This window comes from Arvicola amphibius, chromosome 6 (genome assembly GCF_903992535.2).
Source record: "Arvicola amphibius chromosome 6, mArvAmp1.2, whole genome shotgun sequence".
Taxonomy (NCBI): domain Eukaryota; kingdom Metazoa; phylum Chordata; class Mammalia; order Rodentia; family Cricetidae; genus Arvicola; species Arvicola amphibius.
This window is the reverse complement of record NC_052052.2, coordinates 150,975,752-150,994,340: the sequence shown is the minus strand read 5'-3', so window position 1 is coordinate 150,994,340 and position 18,589 is coordinate 150,975,752. Positions and strand designations below refer to the sequence as shown.

The 18,589-nt window shown below is 52.5% G+C and overlaps 2 protein-coding genes across 2 annotated transcripts in view; one reads left to right on the top strand and one right to left on the bottom strand.

The window, feature by feature from the left end:
• The first annotated feature begins 728 nt into the window (after nucleotides 1-728).
• Nucleotides 729-3,566, top strand: Gprin1 (G protein regulated inducer of neurite outgrowth 1). The gene has a single exon (XM_038332496.1). The coding sequence runs from the start codon at nucleotides 810-812 to the stop codon at nucleotides 3,564-3,566; it is 2,757 nt and encodes a 918-aa protein (XP_038188424.1). The 5' UTR covers nucleotides 729-809.
• A 994-nt stretch (nucleotides 3,567-4,560) lies between these two features.
• Cdhr2 (cadherin related family member 2) overlaps nucleotides 4,561-18,589 on the bottom strand; it is a 34,321-nt gene continuing 20,292 nt past the window's right edge. Inside the window, exons 17-32 of the mRNA XM_038334193.1 lie at nucleotides 17,037-17,276; nucleotides 15,299-15,368; nucleotides 14,417-15,022; nucleotides 13,337-13,408; nucleotides 12,883-12,932; nucleotides 11,078-11,226; nucleotides 10,812-10,920; nucleotides 9,507-9,595; nucleotides 9,051-9,119; nucleotides 8,885-8,962; nucleotides 8,737-8,797; nucleotides 8,537-8,661; nucleotides 7,959-8,075; nucleotides 7,802-7,879; nucleotides 7,456-7,513; nucleotides 4,561-4,777 (exon numbers count right to left, since the gene is read on the bottom strand). Of these exons, the coding sequence (XP_038190121.1) occupies nucleotides 4,637-4,777; nucleotides 7,456-7,513; nucleotides 7,802-7,879; nucleotides 7,959-8,075; nucleotides 8,537-8,661; nucleotides 8,737-8,797; nucleotides 8,885-8,962; nucleotides 9,051-9,119; nucleotides 9,507-9,595; nucleotides 10,812-10,920; nucleotides 11,078-11,226; nucleotides 12,883-12,932; nucleotides 13,337-13,408; nucleotides 14,417-15,022; nucleotides 15,299-15,368; nucleotides 17,037-17,276 (2,112 nt within the window). The 3' untranslated portion in view covers nucleotides 4,561-4,636. The remainder of the gene's footprint in view (nucleotides 4,778-7,455; nucleotides 7,514-7,801; nucleotides 7,880-7,958; nucleotides 8,076-8,536; nucleotides 8,662-8,736; nucleotides 8,798-8,884; nucleotides 8,963-9,050; nucleotides 9,120-9,506; nucleotides 9,596-10,811; nucleotides 10,921-11,077; nucleotides 11,227-12,882; nucleotides 12,933-13,336; nucleotides 13,409-14,416; nucleotides 15,023-15,298; nucleotides 15,369-17,036; nucleotides 17,277-18,589) is intronic.

Here is an 18,589-nt window from a genome sequence, read left to right as displayed (position 1 = left end):
CATAGTGTTTGGGGTTTTTATTTAAATCTTGAATTAGTTAGCATATTTTACATCAAAGTCTGGGTTTCTCGTTTTCCTATGGCACCAGAGCTAGAGTTCCCAGGTTTCAAGTCTCCAGGACAGCATTTGATCCCCCTTCGGAAAGCCATGCACTCTACAATTTGCCATTTACGCTACCCCTGCCTTGTTTCGTATGCAGCTTGCTTCCCTAGTTGAAATGACCCATCCGGCCCAGTGACATCAAAAGTTTTCAGCCATTGGCCTTGAGAACAAGTGCCTCCCTTTGGGAAGCATGTTGCATGAGATAAGGCTGATGAAGGTGGGGAAACCGTAGTGAAGTTGAAAGGTCAGACTGGTCAAGTTGTGAAGGGTCAGTTTGTCTGTCTGTCTCGAGGCTGGGTCTTACTGTGTAGCCCAGCTTGGCCTCGTGCTAGAAATTCTCCGGCCGTGGTATCCTGAGTGCTGGGAGCACTGGCTTCTTAGATAGTTTTTGGGTGTGATGGTGCAGGGAGTGATAGGATTGGGTTCATGGTTTTAGCTGAGGCCTTCTTGACGAGAGGACCAGACAGGGACAGAGAATCCGGGGAGGAGCCTGGACATGGCTGAGTCGTTCCCCGCTGGAGTGTCTCCTAAGCCAGAGTCTGTTCTCTGTTTCAGAAGCCGCAGCTGTCCTGAGCTCAAACATGGCTGTGAGGGTAGATGATCAGCACTGAAAACCAACCTGGCTCCAACTGCTTCAGAAGGACTCCAGCCCCCCAAGACCCCTCTGCTTCCCACAGGATGGGAGCCTGGGCACTGGGGGCCCGGTCATGAGGGACTGTTGCTCCTCCCCAAAGGCCATCCCTGCACCCCCAAAGCATACCTTTGACCAAAGCCTAGGCATGGACTCCAGACACAGCGGTCCCAGTGGGGCTGGGGAAGGGGCTTCCTGCTCTGAGAGCCCCGCTGGGAGCTCAGCCTGCTCGTCTCCTCCCTGTACTCCTCTCCCAGAGACAGTGAGAGGACGCGGAGCCTTGATCTCAGGAGCCCCTGAAACAGCTTTGTTTGGGAAGCCAGAGCCTGTGTCCTCAGCAGAAGCTGCTCCTACGACCCCAGAGAACAGAAATCCTGTATTCTTGGAAAAGATGGATTCCAACTCCTTGAAGCAGGCAGATTCCACTCCCACAGGAAGGGAAGATGCTGTGTCCTTGAGGAAGGAAGAATCCGTGTTGATGGGAAAGGCAGAGCCTGCGATCTGTGGAAAGGGGGAGCCTGGAACTGTTGGAAGGATGGATTGTGTAACTCCAAGGAAGGAGGATTCCGGGTCCTTGGGAAGAGGAGATCCAATGTGCTCCAGTATGGTGGATACAGCGTCTCCAGGAGGGGAAGACCCTGTGTCTGTAAGAAAGGGAGAGCCTGTATCCTCGGGCAAAGTGGAGCCAAGAAAGGAGGACCCCACATATTCCAGAAGAGAGCACCCTAGATCTACAGGAAAGGGAGATCTTGTGTCTTTGGAGAAAAAAGATATGGACCGTCCAGAAAAGGCAGACCCTGCATCCACTAAAAAGGCAGATCCTGGATTCTCAGGAAAGATAACTGCAGGATCATCAAGCAAGACAGAATTTGTATCTTCAGGAACAGTGGCTCCTGGGACCCAAAAGGTGAATCCTGTATGTTTGGGGATGGCGGATCCTGCAGCTGTGGGAAATACAGAAACTTTGTCCTCTGCAAAGGAGGACCCTCCCTCTTCAGGAGAGGGTGGGCCTGTATCTACGAGAATGACAGAAGCAGTATCGGCTGGACAGCTGGGAGGTGTGCATCCTGCAAAGACAGATCTGGCATCTGTGAACAGTCCGGGACCTTCAGGCAGTGTGGACCCACTTTCCTTAAGAAATGTGGAACTTGTGTCCCCAGTGAAACCAGAACTCTTGTCTTCTGGGCAGGCAGAACGCGTGTCGTTGGTGAAGACAGAAACCCTATCCTCAGGAAGAGAGGACACAAAGTTTTCTAGAAAGGCAGATCACACAACAGTCACAGGAAACATAAAAACATCTCAAAAAGGGAATCCTGAATCTTCAGGAAAGACAGACCCTGTGTCTTCAAGTTCAGGAGATGCCAAGTCTCTGGGGACGCGGGGGTCCCTGTCTGCTGCAAAAGCTGAGACAGCCACTGAGGGGAAAGGAGACCCACAGTCCCTGGAGAAGGCAAGTCCCACAGCCTCAGAGAAGGCTGGACCCCTCACTTCCAGCAAGGTGGGCTCTGCAAGCCAGGGAAAGACAGAAACTGTTCTCTCTGAAGAAGCAGACTCCACAACGTTAGGAAAAGTGGTCCCAACGGCTTCAGGAAAACTAGCTGTGGTGTCGCCAGGAAAGGTGGATCTCATGGCCTCGGAAAGAGCAGAAGGCAATCCAGAGGCAAAGGCTCCAGAAAAGAGGAATCCTGTGAACTCTACCAGAGCCTCAGGGAGTGCTGAGCCCAAGTCTGGGGTCAAGGTGGTAACCCAGCTTCCCCGTGCCACATCCCCGGGAAAGGTGGAGGTGCCAACTTTGCAAAAAGAGCAGCCACAGGTGTCTGGGAAGATGGATCCCCCAGGAAAAGTCAACACCCCTGTGTCTGTGGAACCTGTGTCCCTAGGGAAGGCTGACTCCACATCTCCATCTCCTAGAAAAGCAGAGTCTCAAACCTCAGCTGAGACCGCACCTCTGCCTCTGGAGAAGGCCAAGGCCCCTTTCAGGCCATCCGATGGTACAGCCTGCAGTTCAGCCCAGCCTCTGGGAGATGCCAGGAGCAGCGGGGTCCTGCCAGAGCCAGCGCCCTGTGCCAGCACCAGCCAGAAAGACCTAGCGGCAGCTGCGGCTGAGAAGAGCCCCCGCGCGGAGGGTGCAGCGCCCCCGCCAGGGCCACGGACTCGCGACAACTTCACCAAGGCACCGTCGTGGGACGCAGGAGCGCCACCGCCCCGCGAGGACGCGGGCACGCAGGCCGGCGCTCAGGCCTGCGTCTCGGTGGCGGTGAGCCCCATGTCCCCGCAGGACGGCGCGGCCGGCCAGGCCTTCAGCTTCCAGGCGGCACCACGCGCGCCCAGCCCCTCGCCCGGGCCACCGTCGCGCCGGGACGCGGGCCTGCAGGTGTCGCTGGGTGCCGCCGAGATGCGCTCGGTGGCCACCGGGCCCATGACTCCGCAGACCGCGGCACCGCCCACCGCGCCGCCCGCCTTCCCGGAGGTGCGGGTCCGGCCCGGCTCGGTGTTGGCAGCCGCCATGGCACCCCAGGAGGCGGCCGAGCCAGTGCGCGACGTGAGCTGGGACGAGAAGGGCATGACGTGGGAGGTGTATGGTGCCTCCATGGAAGTGGAGGTGCTGGGCATGGCCATTCAGAAGCATCTGGAGCGCCAGATAGAGGAGCACGGCCGCCAAGGGGCGCCGGCGCCGCCGCCCGCCGTCCGCGCGGGCCCAGGCCGTGCAGGCTCCGTGCGCACCGCGCCAGCGGAAGGCGCCGCCAAGCGCCCGCCCGGCCTCTTTCGCGCGCTGCTGCAGAGTGTGCGCCGGCCGCGATGCTGCTCGCGGGCGGGACCCACGGCCGAGTGATCGGTCCCCGTTTTTGTAGCCCCGGGTTTCCAACCTTCTCAGGCTCCCTTCTTGATAGCAAGCCCTTGAGAGCTACGCCCCACCCCCAACCCCGCGCGTTCAGGCCTCCAAGGAGTGGGCAGCCTTTAGGGGCTTCTTTTCCAGTCCCTCCCTTCCCAAACACTGACGAAACCCCCTTTCCCAGTCCCTTTGCGACCACGAGCCCACACATCAGGCCCTTGACAATCCCACCCCGGTGCCCTCACAGCCTTTCGCTCTACTCCCTCAGGTAGTACAGGGAGAGTACAGGTGCCTGCTCCCATCCCTCCACCCTAGATCTGAGGCGGGCTCCTGAGATGGCCAGACTGGTGCTTTGAGGCCTCCAGTGGGCCCAGGTCCCTAGAACTGGAAAAGGTAGCATGCAGATCTCCAAGTGTTCCTCCGCGTGTGCTAGGACTGGTGTGAGGCCACCAGAAAAGCAGACTCTGAATGGGAGGCTGGGGCGGGGGAGGGGGGTGAGAGTCTGAGCAGTGAGGGGTCTCCACATGGTGCTGGCCCCACGGCCAGGGTGTCTCTTGCATGCTGTTGGTAGTCCTAACCCCACTCCTGTCTCTCCCCACCTAGACCCCCTAGCCCTGTTTCCCCTCCTACCCAGTCACTATGCACATTCCCCATAGAGGCCAAAGGCTAGGAGTGCCCTGGGGCTCGGCTGAGAAGGGAGAGTCACGGAAAGGTCAGAGGGTCTTACACAGGACCCAAGGTCATAGTCTCAGGCCACTGGGTGTCTGCGTGACAGCTGATCTTGGGTATCGGGGACAGGATGGAGAGCTCATTTGACATTCGCAGTTGTCTTTAAAGGTCCCTCTCTTATCTGCCACCTTTCCCCCCACAATGCTGTGAGCCCCAGGTTCCTTGTAACCACCCAGCGCCCTGGTCCCTTTCCCTCGAGCCTCAGTTTTTGGCTACTAACTGTCACAGTATACATTGGTAATAAAACCTCTCCCCAACTCTTGTCTATGATTGAAAGATCATATATTATATTTAGGGGAAGGCAGGCAATACAGATTGAGCTCAAAGAATGAAGGTATCCATCACAGGTCTACGGTGTCCAGGCCAGGGTTGATGAAGGACAGATCTCTCTTCTGCTGTCTACCTGTGCTCACCGGCCTTCCTGAGAGCACTGCACTCAGGGGCTCTGGGTCTGATTCAGGCGAGTTGTGTGGAAGCGGCTTCTAGAGAGACAAGGAGGGAAGGGTGAAGACGGGGTTCTCTCCACAGACCCTAGGACAACCAGTGGGCTTTCACACTCATCACCAGATGGCTCTTTGCCTGGAGGTTCCCACCCTCATTCCTTAGGCTCGTTCCTGCTGGGGCCTCTGTCTCCTTGCTGTATAGCAGAGACAGCCATGGCCAGGAGTGGTACAGGAGGGGTGGGCCTAGGGAGTCACCTTTGGCCTTTGCCTAACCCCAACAGAGCAATGTTCTAGCATTCTACCCTGTCCTAGACCGAAGAGCAACTTGGTCATAGTTCCTGCCACCTGTACCCCAGAGCAGGCCATGTGTTGGACAAGGTCCATCAGTTCCCTGATAGAGCCACAGATAGCCTACTGAGGAAGGCAGACGCTGGGCATCGCCCTAGCTAAGAAGAGGCAGAGCAGGAACTGGTCAGCCATTCTTGTGAATATCCATGATACAGCACTAGATTCTTGAATTTGCCGTCTCCTGTCTTTTCGGGAATGTCACCCAGGGTTAGAGCTGTACCTTGTCATGGCACTAACGCATCTCTGCTGTCTTTCCTCTTGTCTCTTCATGTGACATCACTCAGACAGCCCACCGGTCCCTCATTCCTCCTCAGACATATACTTTCTTATGGGAGGGCCCAGCCTCCGAGCCAGGTTACTCTGCTGTAGCCTCCACGCCTTGCCTCCACAAGGCCAGAGCCCCTAGTCACCCCTGCCTTTGCCTGGATTCTAAAAGGGCTTTTTCCAGCCTGGAGATGTCACCATCCCTGGTAAACAGCAGAGCAGCCAAGAGCCCCGGAGATGTTAGTCAGACTGTGCTTACAGACCCTGAGTCCAAAGCAACCAGCACAGCACCAGATAACGTAACCTGGCACCTAAGCCAGCAGTCTTGACTTCTGATCTGATTTACCGCAGGCTGCTGGCCTTACGCCAGACAGCACTCCCCAAGCAGATCTGCGTCCGTGCTGCTTGATTGGCAGGGGGATTGGGTGATCTCCCGGTTGCTCACACCTTGTACACAGTGTTTACAGAGCCCTTATGGGTCATGGCACTCAAGGATTGCGAGAAAAAAGAAAAAAACCTGTCCCCTAGCTAGCCACACCCTCTCTCCAGACTCTTCTCTTGGAAGTCCTGTTCTTTCCAGCCCACATGTCAATCAGGAGCCCCTAACTCCACTCTTGGAGGGGAGTCCACAGTGCTCTCCTCAGGGCCTTGGACATTTTTGCCTCAATTCTGGCAGAGAAGTTCGCTAGAGTTTTTGCCTCAAACCGCCTTCACACTGAGATGGGCCACACACAGGCTGACTGGCTTCCTGTCCATGATCCCCATTCTTGGGAGCCCATCTAGAAGTCTCTCTGCTGGACTTTTTAACCATGATACATTTGGACCCCTGTACAAACCCAAGAGAAGCTTTGGTTGACCCAATCTATCTAAGAAATTAGTACTCGCCGGGCAGTGATGGCACATGCCTTTAATCCCAGGACTTGGGAGGCAAAGGCAGGCAGATCTCTTGAGTTCAAGGCCAGCCTGGTCTACAGAGTGAGTTAGTTCTAGGTCAGCCAGGGCTACATACACACACACACACACACACACACACACAAAACGAAAACCCTTGTCTCAAAAAGAAAAAGAAAAAGAAAAAGAAAGCGAGGAGAAGAGTCCTCAGGGAGACTAAGGACAGCAGCATGGGCAGGCTGGGCCCATGGGGAAGGGTGGGTATGACGAGACAAACACTACTTCTTTCCAAGAAATGAACTAGTGCAGCTAATGGGCTCCAGGGACGTCTGCTCCAGTCAGCTCCTCTAGAGAGCTCCCCCTGACGTTACTGACCAGTCCCAGGGATTCTCCGTTCTACCTGGACATTGGGATTGCCTGAAGAGTCAGACAAGGCAACGTGTATTGTGATCCACCACTCAAGAGGCTGGAGCAGGAGGATGGAAAGTTTGAGGTGGGTCTTAGGGTCTAGCAAAACAAAGCCTCATCAAGAAACTAGAACCCTCTGGGGAGTTTGACCGCGTGTCCCACCCTGCCCCACCATGGCCGTCAGGGTCAGAATCTAAACTGACTTAAGCGTCACAGTTGTTTTAGACTTCCCCAGGTAATTCCAAACTGAGTTCTTGATCTCATCTACTAACTAACTAACCAACTAACTAACTAACCAACCAACTAACCAACCAACTAATCTAGTTAACAAGAAGTGCTGTTGCCATTTAGTCAGTGATGAGTTTCTCTTCTCTCCTTTGGTACCTGTGTTCATGTCCAGATTTCTACTAGCATTTGTATAGAGATCAAAAATAGGCAGAACCGGTTTCTGACTACATGCTTTGTGCTAGGTTTTTTCCTTCTCTTTTTTGTTGGTTTGGGTTTTTGCTGGTTTTTGTTTGTTTGTTTGTTTGGTGGTGCTGCTGGAGATGGAACCAGAACCTCAGCAAGTGTTGTACCTTTATACCACATGCTGGCTCTGATTTAACCCCCACATCAGCCTTACAGAGTTAATGTTTCAGTGAACATTTGCAGATGAAAAGAACTGAGAGCCAAAAGCAAGAAGCATTTCACCAAAGAGCACATTAGGGAAGACCAGGGTTGGGCCTCATTCATCCTGAATTCCACTCCTTCAGAGAAGAATCTCAAGTCAGAAGCTCCAGGTACCAATTCACCCCACATCTTACCTTGATTTCCTTGACATCCGTGTCCAAGTCCACAGCGTTTTTGTCTAGGGAATTGAGGCTATGGAAGAAGTGATAGAACTTAGATTGTTAGCAAACTGACCCAGCCTTCCCAATCTTTGGCCTTGCCACCAACATTACCACCACCATCACCACCAACATTCCTATCGGCATCACCTCCTATATAACTACCATCACTGCCACTATCACCATCATCAGCACCAGCATCAACACCTTTGCCCTCCCCACCATTGCCGTTATCACCATGACTACCACCATTACCATTATCCTCATCACCATTTATGTCCCGCTACCAACAACTAGTCTGGTAGTGAGAGGTGCTGTTCACCTGACATTGTCCAAGTCACCGGAGGAGAGGTACTCCAATCCCAGATCCTTGGTGGGAAGGTCCAGCATGGGGTTGGCTCTGGGGAGAAAGTTTGGTCAAGCAGCTATGGCCTTCAGTCATCTTACAAAGTCTTTGCTCCCCTTTGACTCCTGCTCACCGCTCAGTGTTGAACATGTTAGTGCCAGGGATGTTAGCAGCAGTTGAAGTCATTGCTTCTATTGGTGTCTTCCGGGCCTCCTTGCCAGCCTTCATAGCTTGAAGCTTCCGCTGGTAACTGTTGAACCAGGAAGAAGTCACATTTGCAACCTGCTACCTGCTGCCTAGGGAGGCCCTTGGACTGCGGCTGCACAAGGACCTTAGCTGGTGATAATTTTAGCTGCATTTTGTAGGGGGCATAACCACCAGCAAAGGTGATGTGTTGTCAAAGGGCTACATAGGCAGCCAGCAGTGACACCCAGAGTGAGACTCAGGGAACGCTACCAGTTGTGTTCTGGGAAGGGGAAATGGCAACTGTTAGAAGTGCTCAACATTTCTACCCCAAAGTCATGGAAGAATCTAGCACCAAACCCATTCTGCCGGCAAGGAGACAGGCCTAGGATGGGATGGCGGCTCACCCATACACAGTCTTGCACATGCCCCAGATGCCTGACCCCAAGTTCTTTCTACCCACCCCACAGACATTGGGTATCTGGGCGAAGAGAGAGCTGGGGACAAAGGGAGAAATGCGAACCATACCTCTTCCGCACACATATGAGGGCAGTGATCAAAATCACCAGGACCAGCACCATAGCCACCACCAGTCCTATGATGACACTGGTGAGCAGTTTGGGCTGATCAGACTCCTGGCTCTCCTGGGAGCTCTGCAAAAGAGGGAGGCTGAGGAGGCTGTGGGATCCATGTCCTCCCCACCCATGACCTCGGTCTGCTGTACTCACCACCACCACCAGTCCCTGTTCCAGCAGCTGCCTCAGAGAATCCTGGTCTTTCCGGATCATCCTGCCACAGAGCCCAAGGGTCACTGACCTCTCCTGGGGGATTCTTGTTCTGCTTCTCCTGCCCACCCTCCCAGACAGCTCCACTCACATATTCAGCTCATTAAGTGTCAGGGCTGTCCCATTGGAGAAGACAAAGTAGGCATCAAGGTAGGACTGGACTTGGGCCCTGGAATAGACATGTGAACAGCTCAGAAACACCACACCCTCTCCAACCACCTTGCCTCAGCCCAGCCACTGCACGTGGGGATTCTCACCGAGTCACAGCGTCTATGTTCTGGATCGTCACAACGTAGACAGTGGTCCTGGTCGCCTGGACAAGAGCCCTACAAAAGATGCCGGTATCACAGATGTGTGGAGTGGGGCCTTAGCCCAGGAGTGGCCAGGCCTGTGCCAGTGGAATCAGGAGTCATATGGAGGGAAGGCTGTGTTCACTAAAGGACTGACAGCTCTGCCCAAACTAGAAATGGAAATCCTATCTTCTGGGACCCTCGTTCTTCTCCAGGGCATGGCTTTCACAACAGTGCATGGCAGTTTTGTTCATGCCCCATTCCACCTTTGACTGGGCATGGGCTTCTGGGGTACAGGCACAGGATCGAAGATAGGACAAGTTCAAGTATGGGTCAGGGACAGGGTAGAGGGCTGCTTTGTCTAGTTCTCCAGAGCCCTTTAGGGTTCTTCCCATAGCCCCTTCTTGTACTTCCCAGACCTACGCCTTAATCTCCTCCACGTGGGCACCCACTTCATCCTTGTTGGTGGAAAACTGCAACCTCACACGGTAGCTCCGGTCCACGGTGAAGAGCTAGGGGTGGGCAGAAGCGGGTATGGAGAGGAGACATCAGAAACACAGGGCAACCGCAAGATCACCCACAGCACGTGTTTCTCAGGACACACGGCCACTGTCACAATACGCATGCAGTGCTCACCTGCAACCCAAATTCAGACCCAAATACAAAGAAAGGCTCTTTCGCCCTCAGATCCTGGGTCTTACTGTAAAGAGGCCGTCACAATGAAAGTTTCATGATATTTTATCTTGGAATTTTCTGCCTATAAATAATCCCATCAACACGTACATGGTTTCCCTCAGCCACACGCTCAGAATCCTGGCGGTCATGCTGCCCCTGTCCCTATGTGTCTTTGCTTGCTCAGTCTCTCTGGGGTATCTCTCCTCATCACTCTACATGTTCCAGTGTCTGTGTGGTGGTCCATGTGGCTGTCTCACATACCCTGGCCACTTCTGACTTCCTCACCACGGGGGGCTCTCCTGTACGCTGAGGTACCATCCTGTGTCTGCAGGAACATCCCTGGAAGGGGACTTGTTGGCTAAAACACTGTGTGTCTTGTAAACACATGTAGAGATTGACAAACACCCTTCCTAAAAGAGCACAGCTGGTTTAATTTCCCAACAAGGATAAGGGGAGTCTGGGTCTAGGGGTAGCGCTGCTGGATGTCAGAAGGCTCGTGCAGTCTTTCACATAGCTAATACGTCCTGAGAATTTCCTTTCTTTGTGCATGCCAGTTGTTTTTGATGCTGATGTGTGTGAGAACAGTAAAGTCTCCATTGCTTAGAAGTCCTTGTGTGACTGTGTGTGTGTGCGTGCGTGTGTGTGTGGTGTGTGTGGTGTGTGTGTGCACGTGTGCACGTGTGTGTGTGTGCGCGTGTGTGTGTGTGTGTGTGTGTGTGTGTGTGTGTGTGTTATGAGATCCAGGCTGGCCTCAAGTTCAAGTTCCCCCTGCTTTTGTCCCCAAGCGACGGGATCCCATGTCCATCTCACAGAGACAGACATTCTGCATAAAAATTCAACAAAGCGCGCCTTTACTCTCAGAACTTGGGAGACAGAGGTAGGTGGATCTCTGTGAGTTCAAGGCCAGCCTGGTCTATATAGGGGCTCCAGTCCAGCCAGAACTACATTAGTAAGACCCTGTCTTAAGACAACAAAATATAACAACAAAAAAAGAAAAGAAAAACATGAGACTAGCCGATAACACCAGGGGCTGGAGGCAGGAATGATACTTACATTCAGAGTGGTCTGGGCTTTCAGTGCAGGACCCACAGCAGGCTTGTCCTCAGCCTGAACTGTCACCTGGTATGTGCCTTGGAGAGTGGAATCAAGGTTGGTCACCAGCCTGTGAGAGATGGCAAGACACAGCTTTATTCTGTAACCTAGCGTGGGTCCTCATGCTCTCTGGAAATCTACCTGTACTCTAGGATGGAGACCCGGCCTGAGGCTGCGCTCCCCACTCCTCCCCACCCAACCCATCCAGGGATCCATCACCACATTACTGGATGTTGCCGGTATACACATCTGCTTCCACTGAGCGGGTAATCTGGAAGACCTGGACAGGGCTGGTGGCCCCATTCTTGGAGACAAAATCTGCACTCAGGATGGAGAAGTCGATGATCTTATTGTCTTGTGAGTCCTCATCTCTGGCCTGGGAGCAAGAGTGAATGTCAGCGTAAGGCTGGGAAAGTCCTCTCCATTCCCACCGTGACCAGAAGCCACAGCTGCCACTCAAAGCACATGATTTTTTATTTTTTTTAATAGGATCTCACTACGTAGTCCAGCTGTCCTGGAACTCACTATTTAAGCCAGAATGGCCTTGAACTTTCTGTGATCCTCCTGCCTCTGCCTCAGAAGTGCTGGGACTACAGAAGTCTACACCACACATGGCTAGGCTTTTAAAAGATAAAGTTCACCGTACATCCATACTCGCCCAAAGACCTTCTCATGCACCCCAATATAACTGCTCACCACCCAAAGTTCTCCTATACTGAAACCTGCCTCACTCTCCTCTACCCAGCTGCCAAGCATCTATACACCCACTCCCAAACAGCCACGCTCAGCTTCTGAGCGCTTATAGTGTATATCCCATTTAAAGCCCCCATTTGGGGGCTGATTAATATGAGCCTACATTTCCTAGTGGACCAAAACTGAATGAAGAAGAGAGACAAACATTCTAATGCCTTTAAAAAGCAACAGAGAGCTGGGCGTGGTGGCGCACGCCTTTAATCCCTGCACTCAGAAGGCAGAGGCAGGTAGATCTCTATGAGGTGGAGGCTAGCCAAGACTGTTACACAGAGAAACCCTGTCTCAAACACACACACACACACACACACACACACACACACACACACACAAATTCAAAACCTGACTAAATCAGAACATTGGCAAACAGTTGACTGAGAACTGGAGATTAACTGTGTTATTTTTAACAATCTTTATTTAATTTTACATACCAATCCCAGTTTCCTCTCCCTCCCCTACTCCTGCTCCCCCCACTCTGTGTTATGTTAAATTTTGAAAGAACCTAGAAGGAAAAATTGCTGTCTCAGGAGAAGCGCTGTCCTGAGGACACCCTTAGCTCTGCACGGGAAAGGCCAGGCCCTTCCAAGCCTGGGGTACATCATCCATGAAGTGCTAGCCAAGAGCCACCAGCCTCTTATCAAAGAGGGAAACTGAGCTGGGCACATTGGTCATGCCTTTAATTTCAGTACCACAGAAGCAGAGGCAGGCAGATTTGGGGCAAGCCTGGTTTACACAGTGAGATCTGAAATAGCCAAGGCTACAAAGCCAGACCCTGTCTCAAAACACACACACACACACACACACACACACACACACACACACACAGGAAACTTAATCCCAGAGAAGCAAGGCAGTTCCAGCCCCAGGGCCTCACCCCACACGGCCTAGCCACCCTCTAGTCACGGCTGACATCCATCACCATAACAAATTGAAAGCATTGCTATAATTGTGCTCAGGAAGCTATTTAAGCAGAAGAAACCCTTTTAATTTACAGTTGGCTATGGGTTCTCGATCGCACTCGAGAATTCTGGCGTCGTCAGGAAATCTAGCTTACAAATGGCATTTCTGGTCATGAAATTTTTATGACTACTAAATTGAACAATTAGCAGAATGGAGGCGCATCGACTGGGCCAGCACTGCTTCGGCTCAGGCTTTGTGTCAGCCGGTTCTGAGCCCATCAGATCGAGGGCTGAGACACCTTAGGGGCAGGTGAGAGCCCCGAAGGCCTCAGTCCTGTCCGCCGGAGTTACTGTGGCCAGTATGACTAGAGCTGGCCACTCACCTGGACATAAGCCACCGTCTGGCTGGGCAGCACGAGCTCTGGGATGATCACTGCAAATGTGAGCAGGAAGAAGTCAGCGCAGCTGGGACAGCACCACCTGGCCCTGCGCTGCTGAGTCCACACCACAAGCCCGGCCCCAATCCCTCTACAAAAGTGACCATTGCCACTGTTCCTGGGGCTGTCATAGGCAAGGCGTCCGTCCCCACTGTACACATGGGGAGATGGAGGCTCAGAGAGGAAGGCCTGCCTTAGAGCCAGCCAACAGCTGCTCCAGAACTGTAGTGAAAACTCAGATGACCCTTCTAGCTACAAGCTGGGGCAGAGGTGGGCTGGACCCCACTGTCGCCTAGAGACGGTTTCTCGGGGAGAGAGAAGGAAGGTGTCTAAGGGTGATCCTGTGTTAGGAGGTGCGTGGATGTAGGACAGGGTGAAGATGGTGGCTTCACTCATTCACCAAAGGTCTGGTGGTCAGGCAGGAAATAGGGAGCATTGTCGTTCTTGTCCTCGATGTTGATGAGGAGGCTTCCTGAGGAGGATGAGATCATGTGGGTCAAAGTTCTGAGCAAAGTCCTCACCCAAAGAGCCTAGGTCTCAGCAGGCTTTTTTCTGCCCCCACCCCCCTTCCTGTCCCATTGCTCCTCCCTGCTCCACACCCAGGTGTCTCCACAATCTCCTCTAGATCTCCTGTCCGTTAATGTGGGCCCCACCCTCATGGAGGACAAACAGCGGGTCAGAGCTATGCAAGAGTGGCAATCCAGGAGTGGTCTGGGTCTTCCCCAGCTGACCAAGGCATTTTATACATGGATGGGTGTCATTCAGTAGTAGCATAACTTGGCTGGTATAAGAAAGATCCAGGGCTCCATTCTCAACACACCTAAAAGTAAGTGGGGAGGGGGTGGCGGGGTGTGAGTGTGGGGGGTGTATGTGGTGGAAATGTTATGCATGTTTGTCTATATTAATATCTAAGTGTGGTGCAAATTTTTATGTCAGTTGGTCATTTAAACACTCACTCTGAGCCAGGAGTAATGGCACACAACTATAAATCTCAGCACTTGGGAGATTGATGCAGGAAGATTATAAATTTGAGGCCAGCCTGGGCTACAGAGTGAGACCCTATCTCAACAAAACAAAATAAAAAAACTCCTACCCACTTTTTGCCTTGGCTGCTTCATCTTTAAGTTGGCTTGGCATGACTAGCTCATGAACTGTGCAGGAATGAAATGAGCAAATTCCCTAAGGTGTCTGGGACAGTTCTGTGCTGTGCTCACTGTTAACACGGCCCTCGTGCCCGTGTGGAGGTAGATGCGGCTGCAGCTGGCTCTGGGGTGCTGTCTCCTGTGTACCATTTCACCAATGGCGGCCTTCAGTCACTGCTTCCAGGCACCCCACTAAACACTCTCCACACCTGCCTCTTGGCCAGCCCCCCTGAACAGATGGAGAACAGAATCCCCGAGAGCACATGGCCAATGACATAGTTGACAAGGGTTGATGTGGGTCCCTGCATTCTAAGCTGCAGCCCTGCAGGCCCTCTCACCATTGCTGCTGTACGCTTCAAAGCCGGACTCTGTGGTGAGGTCATGTGCCCGCACGACCAGTGTGACCAGATGACAAGCCTCATAATCGATGGCCTCACTCTGATTGATGTATACGGAGCCGTTGGAATCCACAGAGAACCAGCCGTGGCACACGCTGCCCACGTCGACGTTATCCTTGGTGCAGAGAACGTCCACTAGCTCGATACTCAGCGAGGCTGCAGTATCCACATCCTGGGCTCTCACCTGAGCCACCTGGCCGTACTGGGAGCCATTCTCAGCCACGGATACAGCCTGGAGTGAGGCTGCAACTAGCATAGGTGGCTCATCATTGACATCCACCACAGTTACCATGACGTTTGCTGTGGAATCGAAGTCCTGGGGGCCTGGGTTCTCGGCGCTCACTGTCAGATTGAAGAACTGCTGTGCTTCGTAATCCAGGCTCACATCAGGGAGCAGCCAGATGGACCCCTCAGCGCACCCTTGTGCCAGCACATTGCCTCGGACAATAAAGTTGCTGACACCAGTCCCGGACAGGCTGAAGCTGATGCGGTTGTTTGCTTCGGTCTGGTCAGCATCGCAGGCTTTCACAGCGCCCACAAACTCTCCTGTGTACGAAGGACAGAGCTTGGAGGACCAGTCGTGCAGGCCTTGGGCACTCCAGGCTGGTCCTGTAATGGAGCTGTTAGCATGGGCCTTACTATTCGGTGTCAGAGATAGGATGTAAGCAGGCTCTGCTCTGGTGTACCCTTCCCCAAGGGCTGCTTCACCAAAGGATGACACCAGCATGTATCCAAGGTGCTAGGATACATAATCCCCTGCCATCTGTACAGCTAGCCCATTGCCCAGCTCCCTGGGCCCAAACCAGTCCAGAGGGCACATACCTGGATTCCTTTCCATCACAAAGAATTCATAGGAGGACTGATTGAATATAGGCGGGTTGTCATTGATGTCCTAAAGGGAAAGGCAGATCTGAGTCCTAGGGACCTTGTAGCCCCAGGTTCACCTCCCCAGAGCCATCTGAGAATCCAGTAATGCCTCTACACAGATAGAGCCATCGATTCTGTGACCCTCAGTTTCCAGATTTGTCGAGAGCCTTCAGAGAAGGCCAAGAAGTGGTCCTTCTGTTTGTCTGACTTCAGCCCAGAACCATAGTTCCACCTCCCAGAACTATTACAGCCCTAGCTGTGTCCCCATCTGGCTTATCCTGAGGTCCCCTTTCTCAGTCCTGTGACATCAGCTCTGTGCCCAGTCTGAACTGGATTCTGATGCCTTGGACACCTGATGCTTTCTGTCCTTGCCTACCATGTACTGCCAGAGCCCTGTATCCCATCTTCTCCCTAGTGTTGTCCTGTGCCAGGGAGATGCTCTGGGTGCTCCAGCCCTTCCCAATTGCTGGCATACATGCAAGCTTTGATGGTCAGTTTTCTTTTTTTTTTTTTAAATGAAACTCATCAGATGTATTTAATACAAGGTTTAATTTAGTGTATGAAGATATTAACGAACTTGCAGGCCAGAAGAGGGCACCAGATCTCATTACAGATGGTTGTGAGCCATCATGTGGTTGCTGGGAATTGAACTCAGGACCTCTGGAAGAACTGTCAGTGCTCTTAACCTCTGAGCCATCTCTCCAGCCCTGATGGTCAGTTTTCTCTGCATAACCACAGAATGGAGACGTGGGAACAGAACCTAGTCCTTCAATAAGGTGCGTCTTCCCTACTCTTCCTCCCCATCCTTCCCTTCCTTTTGTCTTTCTCTACCTCCTCTCTCCTCCTTCCCTCCTTCTCTCTGTCCTTCTCCTTTGTCTTTTTCTGAGATAGAGCTATCATCATGTAACTCAAATACTTCTGGAAGTGCAGAAGGGGCCTCTGCTGGCTGAGGTGTTTGGTCTGATGGGGACTCCTCAGACACACATCACTGATTTCTTGCACAAGGCTGCTGAATTCTCATGGTCGTCCTGACTCTCACAGGAATGGCTAAGACATCAGCTCTGAGTCCATTCCTGCTCTGCCTCTCCTGTGGCTCTGACTTCAGTGTCCCCATCTGAAAGCAGGGGCAGCCTCTGACACAACAAGAGTGTGAACCTCACCGGGGCAAAGGGACCCCTCCACGTCAGGAAGTGTAATTCTTCATTTTTTTCTTTAGTATTCTACAATGTTCCCAGAATGCCAACATGTCCTAATCTATTCAGTGTCTTCATTATCTCTGAGGTGACAAGGTCCACTATGTATCTCAAGGTGGACTAAAACCCTCAGTTACCCTGCCTTAGTCTCTCAGGTATTGAGATTATAGGTGTGCATGACCATGCTTGGTCCCTGTTTTCTTAATAAAATGGTAGTCACCATCCTTATCTCTTGTGGAGGAGACACAGTTGGAGCCTGCTTCATCTGCCTTTAGTGTTGGCTTGATGTCAGTCAGGAGGGTTCCAGGCAAGACTGGGCATTGAGCAACCTCCCTGGGTGACGGCCCCTTCAGAACGTCTCCCTTCGTTCATGTTGATTTCTGATTTAAGGGCTCAATTGCCAAGGTCTGCCCGGCTGAGTTCTCAACCTCTCGTCTACCACGCTGTACAAGGCAGGAGGTGTGGCGTGTGCTAGGCAGGGTGAGAGCGCACTGCCTTACCTCCACAGTGATGGTGACATTGACATCAGTGCTGCGGGGAGGTTCACCGCAGTCAGCCACGCGCACAGTTAGTACGATTTGACCCTCCAGGGCAGGGTCAATGTCCTCTCGATCCAGGGGCTCCAGATTCCTGAGGACCCCTGTGTCAGGGTCTATGGAGAAGTTCTGGCTATAGGGCCCAGGCAGCAGGCTGAAGAGCAGGCGGCTGTTGTTAGTGTTTGGCTGGTCATCATCATAGGCCTGTGAACACAGTTGGTCGTGAATCAGGTATCTAGGCCTCAGGCTCACCCCTCTCTCCCACACTGGCCTAAGTCGTCATTGGCTGGAACCAGGGGGAGACAGGCCATGGCTCCCTGCTGAGAGATGGGGTACAGCCAGCAGGAGCTCTCAGCCTCAGCCTTGAGTGTGTTCCATCTCCCAGAGAACTGCTGCGTGTATCTTGCAAATCTGGACCTGAACTAGACCCTGGGAAGAGACCTGAAGAGGAGGTTCCCATAAAGCTGACGCTACAGAAAGGGGAATGGGAGCATATACAGAGACTTGACATTTCTTTTTAAACGTAAAAGTGTGAAATCAAAAAAAAATGGCTGATTTCCCTCAATTGCTGCAGCATGTACTATTTCTATTTCTCTCTGTGTCTTTCTATTCACACACACGCGCGCACACACACATGCGCGCGCGCACACACACACACACACACACTGTGTGTGTTATTTATTTTGAGACATGGTCTTATGTAGCCCAAGCTGGCCTCATACTCGGTATGTAGCCAAGGATGACTTCAAGCTTCTGATCCTCCTGCCTCCACACTCAGAGGCCTGGGACTTCAGGCATGCACTGACACACCACCCTGTCTATGTGGTATCAGGAACAGAACCCAGTACTTTTGTGCAGGCTAGGCAAGCCCCCACCAACTGAATTACATCCCAAGCCCAGTACTATATTTATTTCATTTTTAAAGATGAATTTTTTTATTTTATATGTGTGAATGTTTTGCCTGCACATAGGTAAGTGTAGCATTTAGGTACAGTGCTCACAGAAGCCAAAAGAGGGCATCAGACCCCTGGAACTGGAGTTATAAACAGTTGTGAGCCACCATGGGGATACTGGGTCCTCTCCAAGAACAGACAGTGCTCTTAACTGCTGAGCCAACCCTCCTGTTCCCCACCCAATTTTTTTTGAAACAGGGTCTCACTATGTAGTCCTGACTGGCCTGGAACTCACAGAGATCTGCCTGCCATTGCTTTTCAAAGGTGAAATCAAAGTGTTCATCACCACATCTGGCTACAGTGCTGTACTTTTTCAACAGCTCATTCTTCATACCAAGGGTGTGTGTGTGTGTGTGTGTGTGTGTGTGTGTGTGTGTGTACGAAGTTGTCTTGTCAGGGCCCCAAGCATGCTGGACTACGCTGGAATGAGCCTGCACAAAGGGTGCATGCTCTCAAGACCCAACCTTGACCTGAGGCTTTCCACCTGACTCCCAGCCACGCTGTCACCCCTGCAGCTCCACAGCCCTGCTCCATTTGACAGCACAGACAACACCATCAGCAAAG

Excerpts from the sequence above, each read along its gene's own strand:
- Gprin1 (XM_038332496.1), top strand. The coding sequence starts at position 810 with ATGAGGGACTGTTGCTCCTCCCCAAAGGCCATCCCTGCACCCCCAAAG.